The sequence below is a fragment of the Felis catus genome, chromosome E2, assembly GCF_018350175.1.
Source record: "Felis catus isolate Fca126 chromosome E2, F.catus_Fca126_mat1.0, whole genome shotgun sequence".
Lineage (NCBI taxonomy): Eukaryota > Metazoa > Chordata > Mammalia > Carnivora > Felidae > Felis > Felis catus.
In genome coordinates this window covers 59,856,410-59,870,311 of record NC_058382.1, presented here as the reverse complement: position 1 = coordinate 59,870,311, position 13,902 = coordinate 59,856,410, and the positions used below count along the sequence as shown (strand labels likewise).

Genomic DNA, 13,902 nt, shown 5'->3' with positions numbered 1-13,902 from the left:
GCCCTGCGAGGTTCCTTAGTTTTCCAGGGAGGCTAGGTTAGAGCAGGGGCTGCAGGGTGAGACCGGGGGTGGGTCTCGTACCTTTGCCTCTGCTCTCCGTCCCCTCCTCTCCCCTCTCCGTCGTCCTCCCTCGGCTCTCAGTCAGTCTCCCCTTGCCTCTGCTCTCCGTCGTCTCCCCTCACCTCTGCTCTCAGTTCTCTCCCCTCGCCTCTGCTCTCCTGCGTCCCCCTCCTCGCCTCTGCTCTCAGTCTCCCCTCGCCTCTGCTCCCCATCCTTTCCCCTCCCCTCTGCGTCCTCTCCCCTCGCCTCTGCTCTCCATCAGTCTACCCTCGCCTCTGCTCTCAGCCAGCCTCCCCTCGCCTCTGCTTTCCGTCCTCTCCCCTCACCTCTGCTCTCCGTCGTCTCCCCTCGCCTCTGCTCTCAGTCTCCCCTCGCCTCTGCTCCCCATCCTCTCCCCTCCCCTCTGCGTCCTCTCCCCTTGCCTCTGCTCTGTCAGCCTCCCCTCGCCTCTGCTCTCCATCCTCTCCCCTCGCCTCTGCTCTCAGTCAGCCTCCCCTTGCTTTTGCTCTCTGTCGTCTCCCCTCGCCTCTGCTGTCTGTCGTCTCCCCTCGCCTCTGCTCTCAGTTCTCTCCCTTCGCCTCTGCTCTCCTTCGTCCCCCTCTTGCCTCTGCCCTCAGCCTCCCCTTGCCTCTGTTCTCCGTCATCTCCTCTCACCTCTGCTCTCCGTCGTCTCCCCTCGCCTCTGCTCCCCATCCTCTCCCCTCCCCTCTCCATCCTCTTCCCTCGCCTCTGCTCTCCATCAGTCTACCCTCGCCTCTGCTCTCAGTCAGCCTCCCCTCGCCTCTGCTCTCCGTCGTCTCCCCTCGCCTCTGCTCTCAGTCTCCCCTCGCCTCTGCTCCCCATCCTCTCCCCTCCCCTCTGCGTCCTCTCCCCTTGCCTCCGCTCTGTCAGCCTCCCCTCGCCTCTGCTCTCCGTCGTCTCCCCTCGCCTCTGCTCAGAACTGGAGAAAACAACGCGTTTCCTTCCGGTGTCCAGAGGTACTGGGACATAGGCTCACTTTGACAGCATGATTATTTAAAAAAAAAAAAAAAAATTATTTAATGTTTATTTTGTTTTTGAGACAGAAATAGCGTGAGCAGGGGAGGGGCATAGAGACACAGAATCCGAAGCAGGCTCCAGGCTACTAGCTGTCAGCACAGAGCCTGATGCGGGGCTTAAACTCACGAGCGTGAGATCATGACCTGAGCCAAAGTCGGATGCTCGGCCGACTGAGCCCCCCAGGCGCCCCAGGGTGCGCTTCTTGATGAGAAGCTGGAAACTCCCTGCACTGACGTTTTGAACGTTCGCTTTTGATTTAAAGGCGCTCAGGAGTGGCTGGAGGAGACGGAGTCAGAAGAAGACAGTGACGAGGACGCCGAGGGCGGAAGTGACGACGAGGACAGTGGCGACAGCGGCGGGGAGGCTGGGGGTGAGTGTGGTGCGCATGCCGGCGCCGGGCGGCAGGAGACCCACGGCAGAGCAGCTCCGGAGCCAAGCACCCCCTGCCGGACCTAGAGCTCAGGGGTCGCTTTGCTCCCAAAGCCCCGATTTTTGCTGGTAATGAGAGACTTTCATGCTTCAGTAAAGTTCTATTAAAACGTGGCTTTACTTCGTAGACGCCCTCTCAAGGCGAGCCTAAGTTTTTGCGAGAACATTTGTATTTCGAGTACGTTTGGGCCGCGCCGGGTCGCTTTCTTTGATTGAAGAGCGCACTCGCGACATGGTTTCTGTAACTCCGGTGTTCACCCCGTCAGCCAGTGAGCTGTGGCCTCTGCGGCTGCCTGCCCGCCCCGCCTGCCTCCCCCTCTTCCCCACGGAAGAGCCCACGACCCTCGGTGGCACCTGCCCGGCTCGCCCTGGATGACGCTGGGCGCCACGCCCAGGCCATTGCCGTCTGAAGACGGGGAGTGCCCCCCGCGCTGCAGGGCATCCTGCGTGGTGTGGCTCCTTCCGCGGTGTTGGCGTGGGCCGTGACGACGTAGAGGAAAGCTGCGGCAGGGGTGGTGTCGTGGAGGGCGAGGTCCCCGCGCTGCCGGCGGTGCCGTGAATACGAGGCAGAGAGGTGCCTTATGCTTTGCGGGAGATCTCCCTTCCGCCGGACAGGGAGCCGGGGGTTTCCCATGTGGCGGTGCGTCGTCAGGCCGGAGGCCCCCGCTGTGATTTCCGGAAGTTCTCGGTCGCAGCCCACCGGCCACCTTTCCACGCTTCGTGTCTCTGCCCGACTCTGAAATAAAGCTCCTATCGGCTCTGTGGCTGTCGTGCCACTGGCTTTGCTCGGGGGTCTGTGAGCCCACGGACCCGACTCAGAGCCACTCCGTTAGCGTTTCCTGGGAAGAGGTGGTGGGGCCACCCCTGCTCCTTTCCCGGTCAGCCCCCAGGTTGTCCTCGGCAAAGTGACCGGAGGAGGGGAAGCCAGAGGGAGGCACCCCGCTGTCTGCACGCGGTGTCGCCATCCAGCGCCTCTGGAGCGGGAGTCCGTCGCGGGGGAGGCCTGCGGACTGCTCGCACGCCATCTGGGGCCTGCTCCAGGGTTGATGGCCAGAGACCAGGTTTCATTGGTATAATTGGGGTCAGATGTTAGGCTTTGAATTCACACTTGGTGCACTTTTTTATCTTCAATAGTTGCAGTAATGAGAAGGTAGTATTTTAGTGTGTAGTAACAGGATCAGCATCCCATCTGTGTCCTGGACCAGGCCATCCTGTTCGTTGCTGGGACGCTCACAGACCAGTGTGGGAATGCGCCGGGTGGCGGAGCAGGGCCCGTCCTAGCAAGGCTTTCGTGGAAGGAGGAGGGCTGACGTGCCCCAGCAGCAGCCCCTCGCCCCACCTCGCCTCCTCACGGTGCCCGGCGCGACCACTCTCGTCGGACTTGCACGCTGCTCTGTAGCAGGACCCGCCGGGGTGTGCTCTCACCAGCAGCTCAGAAATGGGAAGCCTGCCTCTGGGGGGTGCCCACCGGAGCCCCGGCCATCGGAGAGAGGCCAGTGTGGCTGTCGGGCAGCACGGCACCCCTTGGCCAACGGGGGCTGGGTTTGCTAGAAAAGCTGGCACTCTGGCTCGGGTGGCATATCGCTGGCACCCCTCTTGGCTGCCGGGGCAGTCTGGGCCTTCCTTGGATACTCTGGGTGGAATCTAGCCGGAAGATTCTCAGGCAGGGCTGGCGGAACGCCATGGCTGGTGCGCGGACCTCCCGGGTCCTCCCGGGGCCCACGCTGCCCGCTCCTGCGACGTGCCCTCCAGCCCCCACCGTGCAGCTGCTGCTCTCCTGGCCGCTGCGTTAGGAGGAGGTTGTCGGAAGGGCTTGCCGGCTCTGCCTCGGGTTTCTGTTTCAGAGGCTGGTGTCGCATCCTCCTGGTTGAGGTGACACGGCAGGTTTGAGGGAAGAGGATGTTTTTGAATCCAACAGATTTCCCGAAGAAGAGACTCCTTATACAGACAAGTCTGTTTTGCTGTCGTGTCCGTAGGGTTGTTGCTAGAAGCTCGGTTTGAGTTCACACGGGTGAACAGCTGCTCTCGCCTCTGCTGCCTCCTTGCTGTGATGGAGACACCAGGTAAGGTGCACCTTAGATGTTGAGCAGCAGGAGAGGCAAAGAATGCGTTCTAGGGCCGCGAGAGCCCCCCAGGAGCGGGACCCAGCACACCCCAGTTCTCTGTTGGTGACTGGTGTGCCCAGCTGGATGTTCTGGACCCCTGAGGGCCACCACGGGCACGAGTGGCCCGTCTGAAGCCGGGGTCCTCCATTGCCGGTGGTGCTGGAGCCGGAACAGCTGGAAACGGCTGTATTCGGGTCAGCAAGGGCCCCGCGATCGTACACCTGTATCGTCTGCTCCTCGGTGGGCTGAGCTGTTGGTAAGCCCCGCACCACCCACCCCCTTCTCTTAGGCTGCGTCAGCTGCCCCCCCCCCCCCCGACTTGGCAGAGCTGCGTGAGCGGGGTCAGTGGGGGTTTGAGTGTGAGTAGTTCTCCATGTCCCCAAGTCCCAGGAGTGGTGGCGGCGCTCTAGGTCCTGCTGCCAGAGGGTAGTTGGTCAGAGGTGGGAGGTTTCTGGCCTTGGGTTGAATTGAACAAAAGCCAAGGAAACCACCAATTAAGCCCGGAAATCCTCATCATTCAAAGCGCTTTCTGTTTGTTTCTAAAAGGCGCAGTAGTGGTATTTATTGCAGTTTAACATGTTGTGGGTTTTTTGTTCTGTTTTGCTTTTTGTTTGTTTGTAAACCAAGTCGTACAAGCGAGGAGTCAGTGGCCGGCTGACAGGTTCATTGAAGGGCCAGAGGCTGGCCAGGCCCTGCCGGTGACAGATGATCTCCGCAGGGCCGTCCCTTGGGGCTAGAGGGACCCTCAGGCAGCCCCCCCCGGGGAGGTGAGGCTCGAGCTCAGGTTCAGAGCAGGTGACACAAGTGAGGTCACACTTGGGAACCAGCCCCCCCAAGTGTGCTGGGGTGAGGAAGTGGTGACACGGTGTTGAGCAGGGGCTGCAGAGGGGGCAGCCGCTCCCTAGCACGGGGGAGGGGGTGGTTGGCTTCGGCTCGAGGGAGTGTGAGCTTCGTCTGTCCACTGCTGAGTTGCATGAGCACTGAAGGGGCTTTCTAGTAACTGCTCTTTTCCTGGATGTTTGAAAGTGGGACGCAAGCTGTGTGCAGGCCTTCGGTCACCAGAGACCAGTGTTGTCTTACTTGGCCCAGGGAGCTCCTGAGTCGTAGGCCACAGGCACCTTCGTTGTTGTCTTGGGAGAGAGCTTTAGCAGTGCCGGGTTCCAGCTGGGTCTGGTCACCCACCGGCGGTGTGACCGCAGTGTGACCACGGTGTCCCGTGGGCAGCCGAGGCACCAACCAGCACAGCCAGGGGCCAAGGATGTAAGCCATCGGCGCGTGGGGAGCGCCGCGGGCGGATCCGGTGCTGGGCCTGGTTTGCTGGTGTCGAGCGGCTGTGGGGCTGGGGCCTGTCGTCGTCCTCTGGACCGGACCTGAGCTGGGGTGTGGAGCTCAGGAGCCCTGTGCCTGAGTGTGGGGGTGGGCCTGGGAAGGCCCAGGTGTATGTGTGTGGGGGGATCCGCGGGTGGGGGAAACTCCAGTCGGAAAGAAAGGCCGGGGAGGCTCCCCACAAGAAGCGTGGATGTTGAAGGTTAAGAAAATCAAAACAGGTGGGACAAAACTATGCCGTGAGGCCCCTGGGGACTAGCACAGGGGAGGGGGGGGGCGCTGGGGGCAGGGCGGGCTCCGGGAGGTGGGGCTGCGCTCCGCCCCTGCCCACAGCGCTCTCCCGCCAGAGCTCCGCCCCGAGCGGGATTTGCGTTTATCCATCTCAGAGTTTGGGCAGGAGAAGGACCCCGTGATAAAGACCCTGGCTTGTGAGGAGACGATGCAGAGAACCCACAGTTGTCAAACGATGATGTTTATTACTAAAAGGAGCAAAACGTTTTCAAACCTGGACAGCGGCCCTTGCTTTCAGAGAGCGAAATACAGAATAGTGGTAGGACTCAAACTGTTACATTCATTAAAGAAAAGTATTGAATTTTCATCTCGTAAGTAACCAAGCTATTTTTTCCAGCTAAAAGATAAAATGGCGAGGTAACATTTTTAGCTGCTTCGTCAGTAAGAAGAATCAGAACATAGTCGACGTTCCCTTTTCGTCAATGCACAAATGATTGCGCTGTGTTAACAAACAGTTTACATGCACCAGGGGAAAAGGTGGAAAAAAGAAAATGCAGATCGAGACCGGTTTCGGTTAGAACTCGCGAAAAGGCATCTGTGTCAGGGTCAGCGGCCTGCCGTCTGGCGCGAGGGCCGGGTTTCACACGCTGCTCACCGGGCGGTGAGGGCGGTACTTCTGTCAGGCTACATTACACCGGGTGGGCTTTCTTTGGACGTGGCGAATGGGGCACATAGGCAGGGTCGGCCGGAGGGGACGGTGGGGTTCAGCTGAGTGCACGGGACGCACCAGCGGCTCAGCGCTCACGGGCGAGCGCCGAGGGCCGGCCACCAGCAGCGGGTGCGGGGCCGGGAGAAGCAGGCCACGCCGCCCTGGTGGTGGCAGTGACCGTGCCGGCCAGCGCAGGGCCCGCTCGGGGGTCGTGGGGCGCACCCGCGGACCGGTCTCTTCCCTGAACCTGCCCCCCGCGGGGCAGCCCGGGCCGGGTGGACTGGAGAGCAGCCCCCTTCCTGCCCTTTCCCGCCTTCCACAGGCCGCTGGCGGGCGTGCCTGTCCCCGCGGGGAGCCGATCGTGGTTGGGGAGGGAGACGCAGTTGAGGAGTGTCTGGTGGAAGGCCCTCCGTCTGCAACGTGTGTCCTCGCGCGGGAAGCAGTGGGAGACGGGAACTCCGATCTTAAGGGACTGGCGGTCCTCACGCGTGCTCGAGCAGCTCGGGTGCCCGTCTCTGTCCGACCTTCGATGCAGGCGTGGGGGGAGTCGCCGCGGCAGGTGCTACCGGCAAGGTGGAGGGGACTGAGGGCCGGCCGGGACCCGTCTCGCCGTCCCCTGGGGCCTCCCGCCTCTCTGGGCGGGGGCTGCCGCGGTCCTCGGGGCACCGGCCGGAGGCCCACACGCGCGTCTGTGGGGGCGGCGGGGAGGGCGTGCGCACACACGGCGGCGGGGGGAGCGTTAGGAGCGGACGGAGATGAGGTAGGTGTGAGGTGTGCCGCTCCCTGCCGTCCCCGAAGGCCCAGGCGCGGGCCACCGCACCCAGATGCGCCCCGGACTGCTCGTGGCCACACGTGGCTCTGCCCCTCCTGGCAGGGCTGCCTGCCCCTCTGAGGCCGAGGAACAGGCTGGAACGTGTCTGCCCCCGTGTGCGTCAGGCCCCCTCCGCGTGGGTTCTCGGGCAGAGGCGCCCTCGGTTCCTGGCTCGCGGCCTCCGGTGGTGGAGAGCACGCGGCCATCCCGCAGCGAGGTGCTTCTGCGCCCTTGGGGGCTTTCACGGTCTGAGCGCCGCCCGAGTGCCGTCGTCTCCCGCGTGCAGCGCCTCCCGGTGCCCGCGCGCCCCCCGCCCTCTTCCGCAGCCTTCCGGTGACGGCCACCTGCGCTTCCCACACCTTTCAGACCGTCCCGGCTTCGCTGTGTTGTTTTTCGACAAAGGCAGCTGCACTTTTTCTTGCTTTTAAGGCTGAATTAGCGACACTTCTCAGGGACAGATCTTGAGGACACTTGGGGACGGGTCATTTTTCTAGTCTTTGCTTACGGACGGTATCGCGTGACACACGGTTCCCCGGGCAGGGAACAAAACTAAGAGACACCTTGGTTTTCCGACAAGAGCACTTCACTCTTCTTCCCGTTTCTTGTCTGGAATCACTTTTACGCTTTACTGACACGAGCAGGTCCTGTCCAGGCAAGACCCAGTGGAAACGCGAGACATTGTCGGCGGTCCTCAGTGCCGTCCGTTAATTGTAGGGTCGGCGGCACGTGCAGCTACGGACATAGAGGCCTTAAAACCTAGTAGGCACCTTTAAGTTTCTGAGACCGAAGGCAAGAAAACCCGGAAGACGAGACCTCTTTGAGCCGGAGAAAGCGGGATTACTGATGCCGAGTGGAGGCCGGCCCTCCCCTCCCCTCCGTCTTGAGAGGTGTCGTCCTGTGCATGTGGGGGCGACGCCAGCACCTCTCCCGGAGTCAGGCCGCTTTGGGCACCCGTCGTCCACCTACAGGTGTGAGATTCACCTCGGAGGGGACCCCTGCCCGCGGCGGCAGCACTGGTGCGGAGTCGGGGGGAGATGAGAGCAAGGTGGCCGAGATCCCAAACCGGAAAACGTGAACACCACTGTATTTCCGTTAGTCCCCCGGACGTTCATCTAGGTCAAGCCCGTGATGCGTCTACTCGGGGCCCTCAGCCACGTCATCTGGCTTTAAGTGGGGCGGCCGTGGAATCTACCGTCCAGACCGGGACTTGTGGACGGTACAAGAGGGAGCATTTCTAGGGCCCGGTTGGGACGTCAGGGGTTGGGTGCCCTGGGCCCCCAGCCTGGCACCGAAGGGCGTCCGGGGACGGGGGAGCCCGGCCCGTGCTCTTCCTGCCCCGCCGGGGAGCCCGTCATCCTACAGTGTATGTGTTTGCTCAGCGCCTGTGTGGCAGTTGCAACACGGGAGTTCGTGGTCTGGTAAACGTGGTTGTGGACTTCTCGGGAGAGTGGTTTTGGCAGCAGGCGTCGCACTGCCGTGGCTACCCGCAGGTTAGCCTCTTTGCACGTCGACGTCCTCTTTGCAAGTTCGCGGGCTCGTGTGTCACATCCCTGCTGTGTGTCTCTAGGAATCCTGGGTGCTGTTGATCAGGGAGCTTGGAAGAATGGATCGTTCTTCACGTGCCCGAAGTCACCCGAGTGCTTCGGGCATCGAGCACGTGCCCAGAAGCACAAGTAACCCAGTGTGCGAGTTTCCTCACGTTGGTGAAGGCGGACTGTGGGCACAGACGAGTCGCCTGAGGACCCTGGGGTGGGGGGTGGGGCGGAGGGTGTGAGTGCAGGGTTCCCAGCCTCGGGAGGGCAGCGCGAGGGGAGTGTGGCGCGGTGCCTCTCGGCCCACCTACCCACAGGCCCTGGCTCGGCGTCCCTGGCAACTCCACCTGTCTGCCTCTGGCGTTCACGTCCAGAGCGTGGAAGCAGCTGCCAGGGGAGGAAAGGACTCTCACGAGGTGGCTCTGGGACTAATTAAAACTCGTCACTTTGTACCCCCCCGGGGGCCAGCCCTGACCCACACGTCCCTCGTGGCCTGGTGTTGCTGTGCGTGCACGTCCACCGGGAGCGCACGGGAGGAGGTCGGCTGCTCTGGCCCCGGCCCGGGACTGGCACAGCCACTGGGAAAAGCTGGGCCTCTGGGCCGGTAGGACGAGCCCAGCCCGCCAGGTGAGCAGGAGCACTCCCCCGTGCTGAGCTGTCCCGCTCCTTAATCGGCTTCTAGACTCTCTCAGGCCCGGAGCGGTGGTCTCGGTGGGATCCGCTGGGATACCCCGGGTGTGCAGTCTGGTTTTCACACCTGTGGTAGCAGGGGCCGGACGTGTGAGGGGACACGAGCCAGTCACCTGTGCGGGAGCCCCTGGGCATGAAACCAGTGTTGCTTTCGCTGGGCCACACACACTTCCCTGATCTCCTCCCGGGGCGGCACGTGCGTGTGTAACCTGCGGTCCGAGGTACCGTTTGGTGTCGTGCAGTTACCGGAACGTACAAAAGGCTGTGGTCTTCACGAAGAGGTGCAAACAGTTAGAAAACACATGTCCCACATGGAGGGTTCTGAGCCGCAAGGAGCAGGAATCTTTATTTGGTTCACTTCGGGTCTGCAGCAGCCACTCGATGTTAAAAAAGAACGGAGAGTAAGATGTACAAAAGACGTAACATCCCTCTAGAAAGTAACGTTACCAGAAACGCATTTCTTACGGACCCTCCCTCTCCTGTGCCCCACTCCCCAAAAAGACCCCAAACTAAGCCAAACCGTGAGAAGAAATGGGGAGAGAGAGTGTAGAACGGAAAAAATAAAACTGGATCCTACTGGAACATGCTCTAATCTTTAGTTTATTTCTGGTTAAAAATATAGCAATCCAGTGCAGTGTAGTAAAGAAACCTGCTTGAAAGGCAGCAGAGGAGCAGCTAAACATGAGCAAAGCAAGGCAGAGTCCGTAGCCGGGCTGTGCCCAGGACGGCCGTGGAAGCTCACGGTCAGGGCCGTCCCGGGCGCGAGCGCAGGGGCCGGGGTATGGACGTGGCCATGCCCCACAGACACGTCCATACGCCCTGGCCGGGGCTGGCTCCAGCGCTAGGACCACGGGGCGCCCGCACATTCTGGAACCTTGTTCTCTCGTTTGGATGGTGGTGCAACATTGGTCGAGAAGGCAGAGTTGTGTCTTTTGGGGGAGAGGGGGCAGCAGCGAGTGCTCAGGTGTTTGGAAGCCACTGGGTTTCACCCACATTCCTGTCCTGGGCCCAGACCAGCTCCGGAGTATGAACGAGGCATCTGGAAAGAGTGTGCATATCTGTGGGGGACGTGGAGGCCGGCACAGGACAAAGACGTGAAAACCCATGTGGCCGGGGACCGCGAGAGGGAATGACGTCGCCGCGGGCCAGGTCACTGCCATGGACGTCTGACAGGGACAGGGGAGCCGGGATACACATCCTGCATGCCAAGTGGAGAAAGGCCACACACTCGGAGCCGGGCGTGGCAGCTAGGTGGCCCCACGGCACTCCCTGCCCTCTGTCCCGTCCGCACCACTGCTGCTGGGGGTGTGGGACGAAGGGGGGAGTGGTGGGGGAGGGGGCAGACCGTGGGGAAGGAGGACCTTGCTCTCAGACTCCTTGGGGAGAGGCGGCAGATCCCTGCTTCCTCAGGTACACGGCACAGACTCAAAACAGGAAGCGGCCTCGGCTGCTGCCTGCTGGGAAGGCGCGCCCACTCCCCCCCCCGCCCCCCGCCCCTACTTGTCACCCGCTATTCCAGGACCCAGGGGAGCGGCACAGGTAACAGACTTCCCGCATTCAGCCTCACAGCACAGCTGGACGCGCTGGGGTCTTCCTCCGGCCGCCTCCTTTTCCAGTCCCAGATGGAGTGTGATGGCGGCGAGGACGGTGACCGTTTTGTTTTTTGGCCATTGATTTGCCGGGGTCCCTTTCCTTTCCACACCAAGCTGGAGGGTCGGCGTGCTGGCCTCCTTCTGCCATGCCACACAGCATCGTGTTATACAAGCAAAGAATTTTGGCTAAAATCCAAAAAACATTACCCAGAAAAAAAGGCAAACTGTGAGTAATACCCAATCACATTGTTCTGTGAAAAGTCTCAGAAGTGGTTGTCCGGCCGTCTGAGTGACCATCCTTTCCTTTCTGTCGTTTTTTTTTTTTTTTTTTTTAAACGTCCCCCTTTTGTACATCGACCGCTGTTTTTGCTCACGCGACGTCTCCTCAGATGAAAAAGTTAATAAACAAGATGGCGACTCCGATGTTGAGCAAGATCACCATGGCCACCAGGATGGGGGCCGAGCCCTGCAACAGGACAGGAGAGGTGAGCCCGCGCCCAGCCTGCCCCTGCCCCCCCAAACCAGGAGCTCCCAGAGGACGACCGAAGCCCGGGAGAGGGTCCTCCTGCTCCCCGGGCTGCAGCGACCGGGCCCAGAATGCCCGGTGCCGACCTCCCTCCCAGCACGCCAGGTTGCTTTAAGTCAGCGTCCCCACACCGGTATTAACCTTCGTCCCCAGCCCCGCAACTGGGACGAGAGAACACCGGCCCGGGAGTTCAGATGCGGCCCACCCGGGACGGCCCCAGCATTCAGCCCGAGAGCCCACGCCACCCGGCAACGTCCGAGCCCTCGAGTGATCCTTTAAGCACACACTCCTCAGCAAGCGCCTCCTTCCCCGTCGCCGCTCAAGCTCTGTGCTAAGTGTTGTCCCTGCCCGGCCACCGGCCACCTCCAGGCCTTTCCTGCCCCTGGAGCAGAGGTTCGGGTGAGCTGGGCATCCAGGTCTCAGCCTCCCCTTCCTGGGCCCGGCTCTCCTTGGAGCCTCCGCGGTGATGGGTGCAGAGACCACCGTATCGGACAGGGCACCGCGCTGACCCCGAGAGGACCTCGGAGGACACAGGACACCGGCCGTCCCAACGGAATAAACACAGGTGCCCGGCTGGAGGCCAGCCGCTGGCTGGCACCTCACCCCAAGGGAGCTTCATTGGGAAGCACCAACGTGGTGAAGGAGGCCAAATCTGGAACCTCCTCCCACATCCCTTCCCCGGCCGTCATCTGGCTTCCAAAAGTAACCACACGCACGCTGCGCACGCTCCGTATACAGATGCGTGCAGATGGTTCTGGCTGCTGGGACAGGGAACAGAGCAGCGAGCCCACGGGTGCTCCCAGTGCCGACCACAGGGCTGCTGTCTGGGGGGACCTGGGTGCGAGAAGGCAGGAGCACTAAGGAACCAGCCTGCTCTCGAGATGCTCACGGTGGTCTCGGGGGGCACCTGTCCACAGAAAGCGTCTCTCTCAAGGAGCACGGGGCCCCGACACGCCAGTGGTGTAGCTCCTCCAGGGGCCGGCAGTGGACACAGACCCTGCCTCGCAGCGGGGTCCCAGAAGTGTCCCCGTGGGGCAGGTACGTGGCACTCGGCCAGGTGATCAGGCCCTGAGGGACTGGGGCCGTAGGTCCCGGCACAGAGCACACGGGGGCATCAGTCCCAGGGTGGGTCTGAGAAGCCAGGGGAGGGGCAGGACACGTCTGCTCACAGGTAGAGGGTCCCAGAGAGTCCCTCCTGGGGGTGGGCCCACCCCGGCACCACGCAGTCCAGGTGCCTCCACGCTGCCTGCCGTGGGAGGAAGCAGGCGCGAGCCCCGGCCTCCTTACCAGAGCAGGGGCTGACCTTCCTGGACCGCGGGGGCGTCTAGGTGAGGACGGGGCTCCCGGGCTGCCCGGTTGGTTTGGGCGCCTCCAGAACCACCCACGCGCCTTGGCGGCTGGGGTCAGGCCTGGGGTCAGCCCTCTCTGAGACCGAAAGGGAGGGGGACCCCGTCGCCCGCCCCGGGCTCCTGGAGGGAAGGAGCCAGCCCTCGGCTGGAGGCGGCCACGTGCTGACCGCGGGCCCAGGGCCGGCGCCGCCACTCACCGTGCTGGGTTTGAGCTCGTCCCCGTCCTCTCCGTCCGACTCCAGCGCTACCGGGGAGGACTTCTGGGGCGGGGAGAAGGCCAGGTCCCAGCGCAGCAGCCGCGGCTCAGCCCGCTCTCCCAGCCGCAGGCTCTCCAGCCTCTGCACCGCGGGCTCCATGCACGAGGCCGGCCTGGCGCCGTCCTTGCTCTGGGGCTTGGACCGCAGCCTCTGCGCCCCGAAGCCCCGCTCCTCGGGGCGGTGGTCCTCGCCCAGGCCCCGGCAGGCGCCGCCCCTGCTGGAGCGCCTCTTCTGGGGGTGCGCCTCCTGCGCGCACGAGTCCATCCGCCGCAGCGGTTTCATCTCCGTCTCGTAGTTGCTCAACTTCTCCTCCTCCAGCTCCAGCAGCTTGGCGCCCGCCGAGCCGGGTTGCCGGTCCGGTGGTGGGAAGTCCAGGAGAAGGTGGGGGGCGACTCCGTCCGCCGCTCCCGGGACTTGGGGTTGCCGGGCTGCCTGTGGCCCGAGCTCCGGGAGCGGAAGTCGTCTGCGGGCTGACCGCTGCGGAGGGCGCCGCCGCGGACGCCCCTGGAGCTGCCGGCCTTCTCCTCGCCCCAGCTGTTGCGGGCATAGTCCCCTCCCCGGCCCTCCAGGAGCATCTGGATGTCCCCGCCTCGCTCCTCGTCCACAGAGACCTGCCGGGAGAAGTGGGCAACCTTGTTCCGTGAGGCAGGGGCCGGGGGCGGGGTGGCCGTGGGGCTGGCGGGGAAGCTCTGCAGGGGGCTGTCGTCGGGGGTCAGGTCCGAGGGGGTGGTGCCTTTGCGGTACAGCTCGGGGCTCTCCTGCTGCAGGGGCGTCCCCGTGGAGGCCACCTCGATGTCACTGCTGGAAATCGGGTGCTTCGGCCGCTGGTACTCGAGCCCTTTATGTGGGGGCAGGAAGCACACAGAGGTTGGGTTACTCGGACCCTCTGTGCCTCGTGAGGCCTGACCTCACCAGAGGGCTGCGGGGGAGCAAGACGGGGCCTGGGTCCAGGGGGACAGGCAACGGGGCACTCTCCACTGGGGGGTGGGTGCCGCAGATCTGGGAGCCCCCGACCCGACACCCACCGGGAGGGTGACCAGGTCTGGAGGGGCAGTGGCAGGCAGAGGTTCCGGTCCTGCCCCCTGGCTACAGGAGAGACCCAAGGCTCAGCAGGCAAGGGTGCCAGGCACGGGCGAGGCCGGCCCGCTCCAGGCTTAGGCCGCACCTCCGACAGCTCCCTCCCGAAGGTGGAAGGAAGCCTCTCGCGCTAGGTGACCTTCTCCAGGGCCTCACGGCCTCCCTGGGTG

General features: G+C 63.2%; 2 protein-coding genes across 2 annotated transcripts in view; one reads left to right on the top strand and one right to left on the bottom strand.

Annotated features, from left to right (window-relative positions):
• The window catches only part of KLHDC4 (kelch domain containing 4), a 50,068-nt gene extending 48,414 nt beyond the window's left edge, over positions 1 to 1,654 (top strand). The window contains exon 11 of the mRNA XM_006941796.4: positions 1,361 to 1,654. Coding sequence (XP_006941858.1) covers positions 1,361 to 1,554 — 194 coding nt within the window. The 3' untranslated portion in view covers positions 1,555 to 1,654. The remainder of the gene's footprint in view (positions 1 to 1,360) is intronic.
• A 7,859-nt stretch (positions 1,655 to 9,513) lies between these two features.
• JPH3 (junctophilin 3) overlaps positions 9,514 to 13,902 on the bottom strand; it is a 77,607-nt gene continuing 73,218 nt past the window's right edge. The window contains 3 exon segments of the mRNA XM_003998322.6: positions 9,514 to 10,989; positions 12,596 to 13,002; positions 13,005 to 13,493. Of these exon segments, the coding sequence (XP_003998371.2) occupies positions 10,909 to 10,989; positions 12,596 to 13,002; positions 13,005 to 13,493 (977 nt within the window). The 3' untranslated portion in view covers positions 9,514 to 10,908.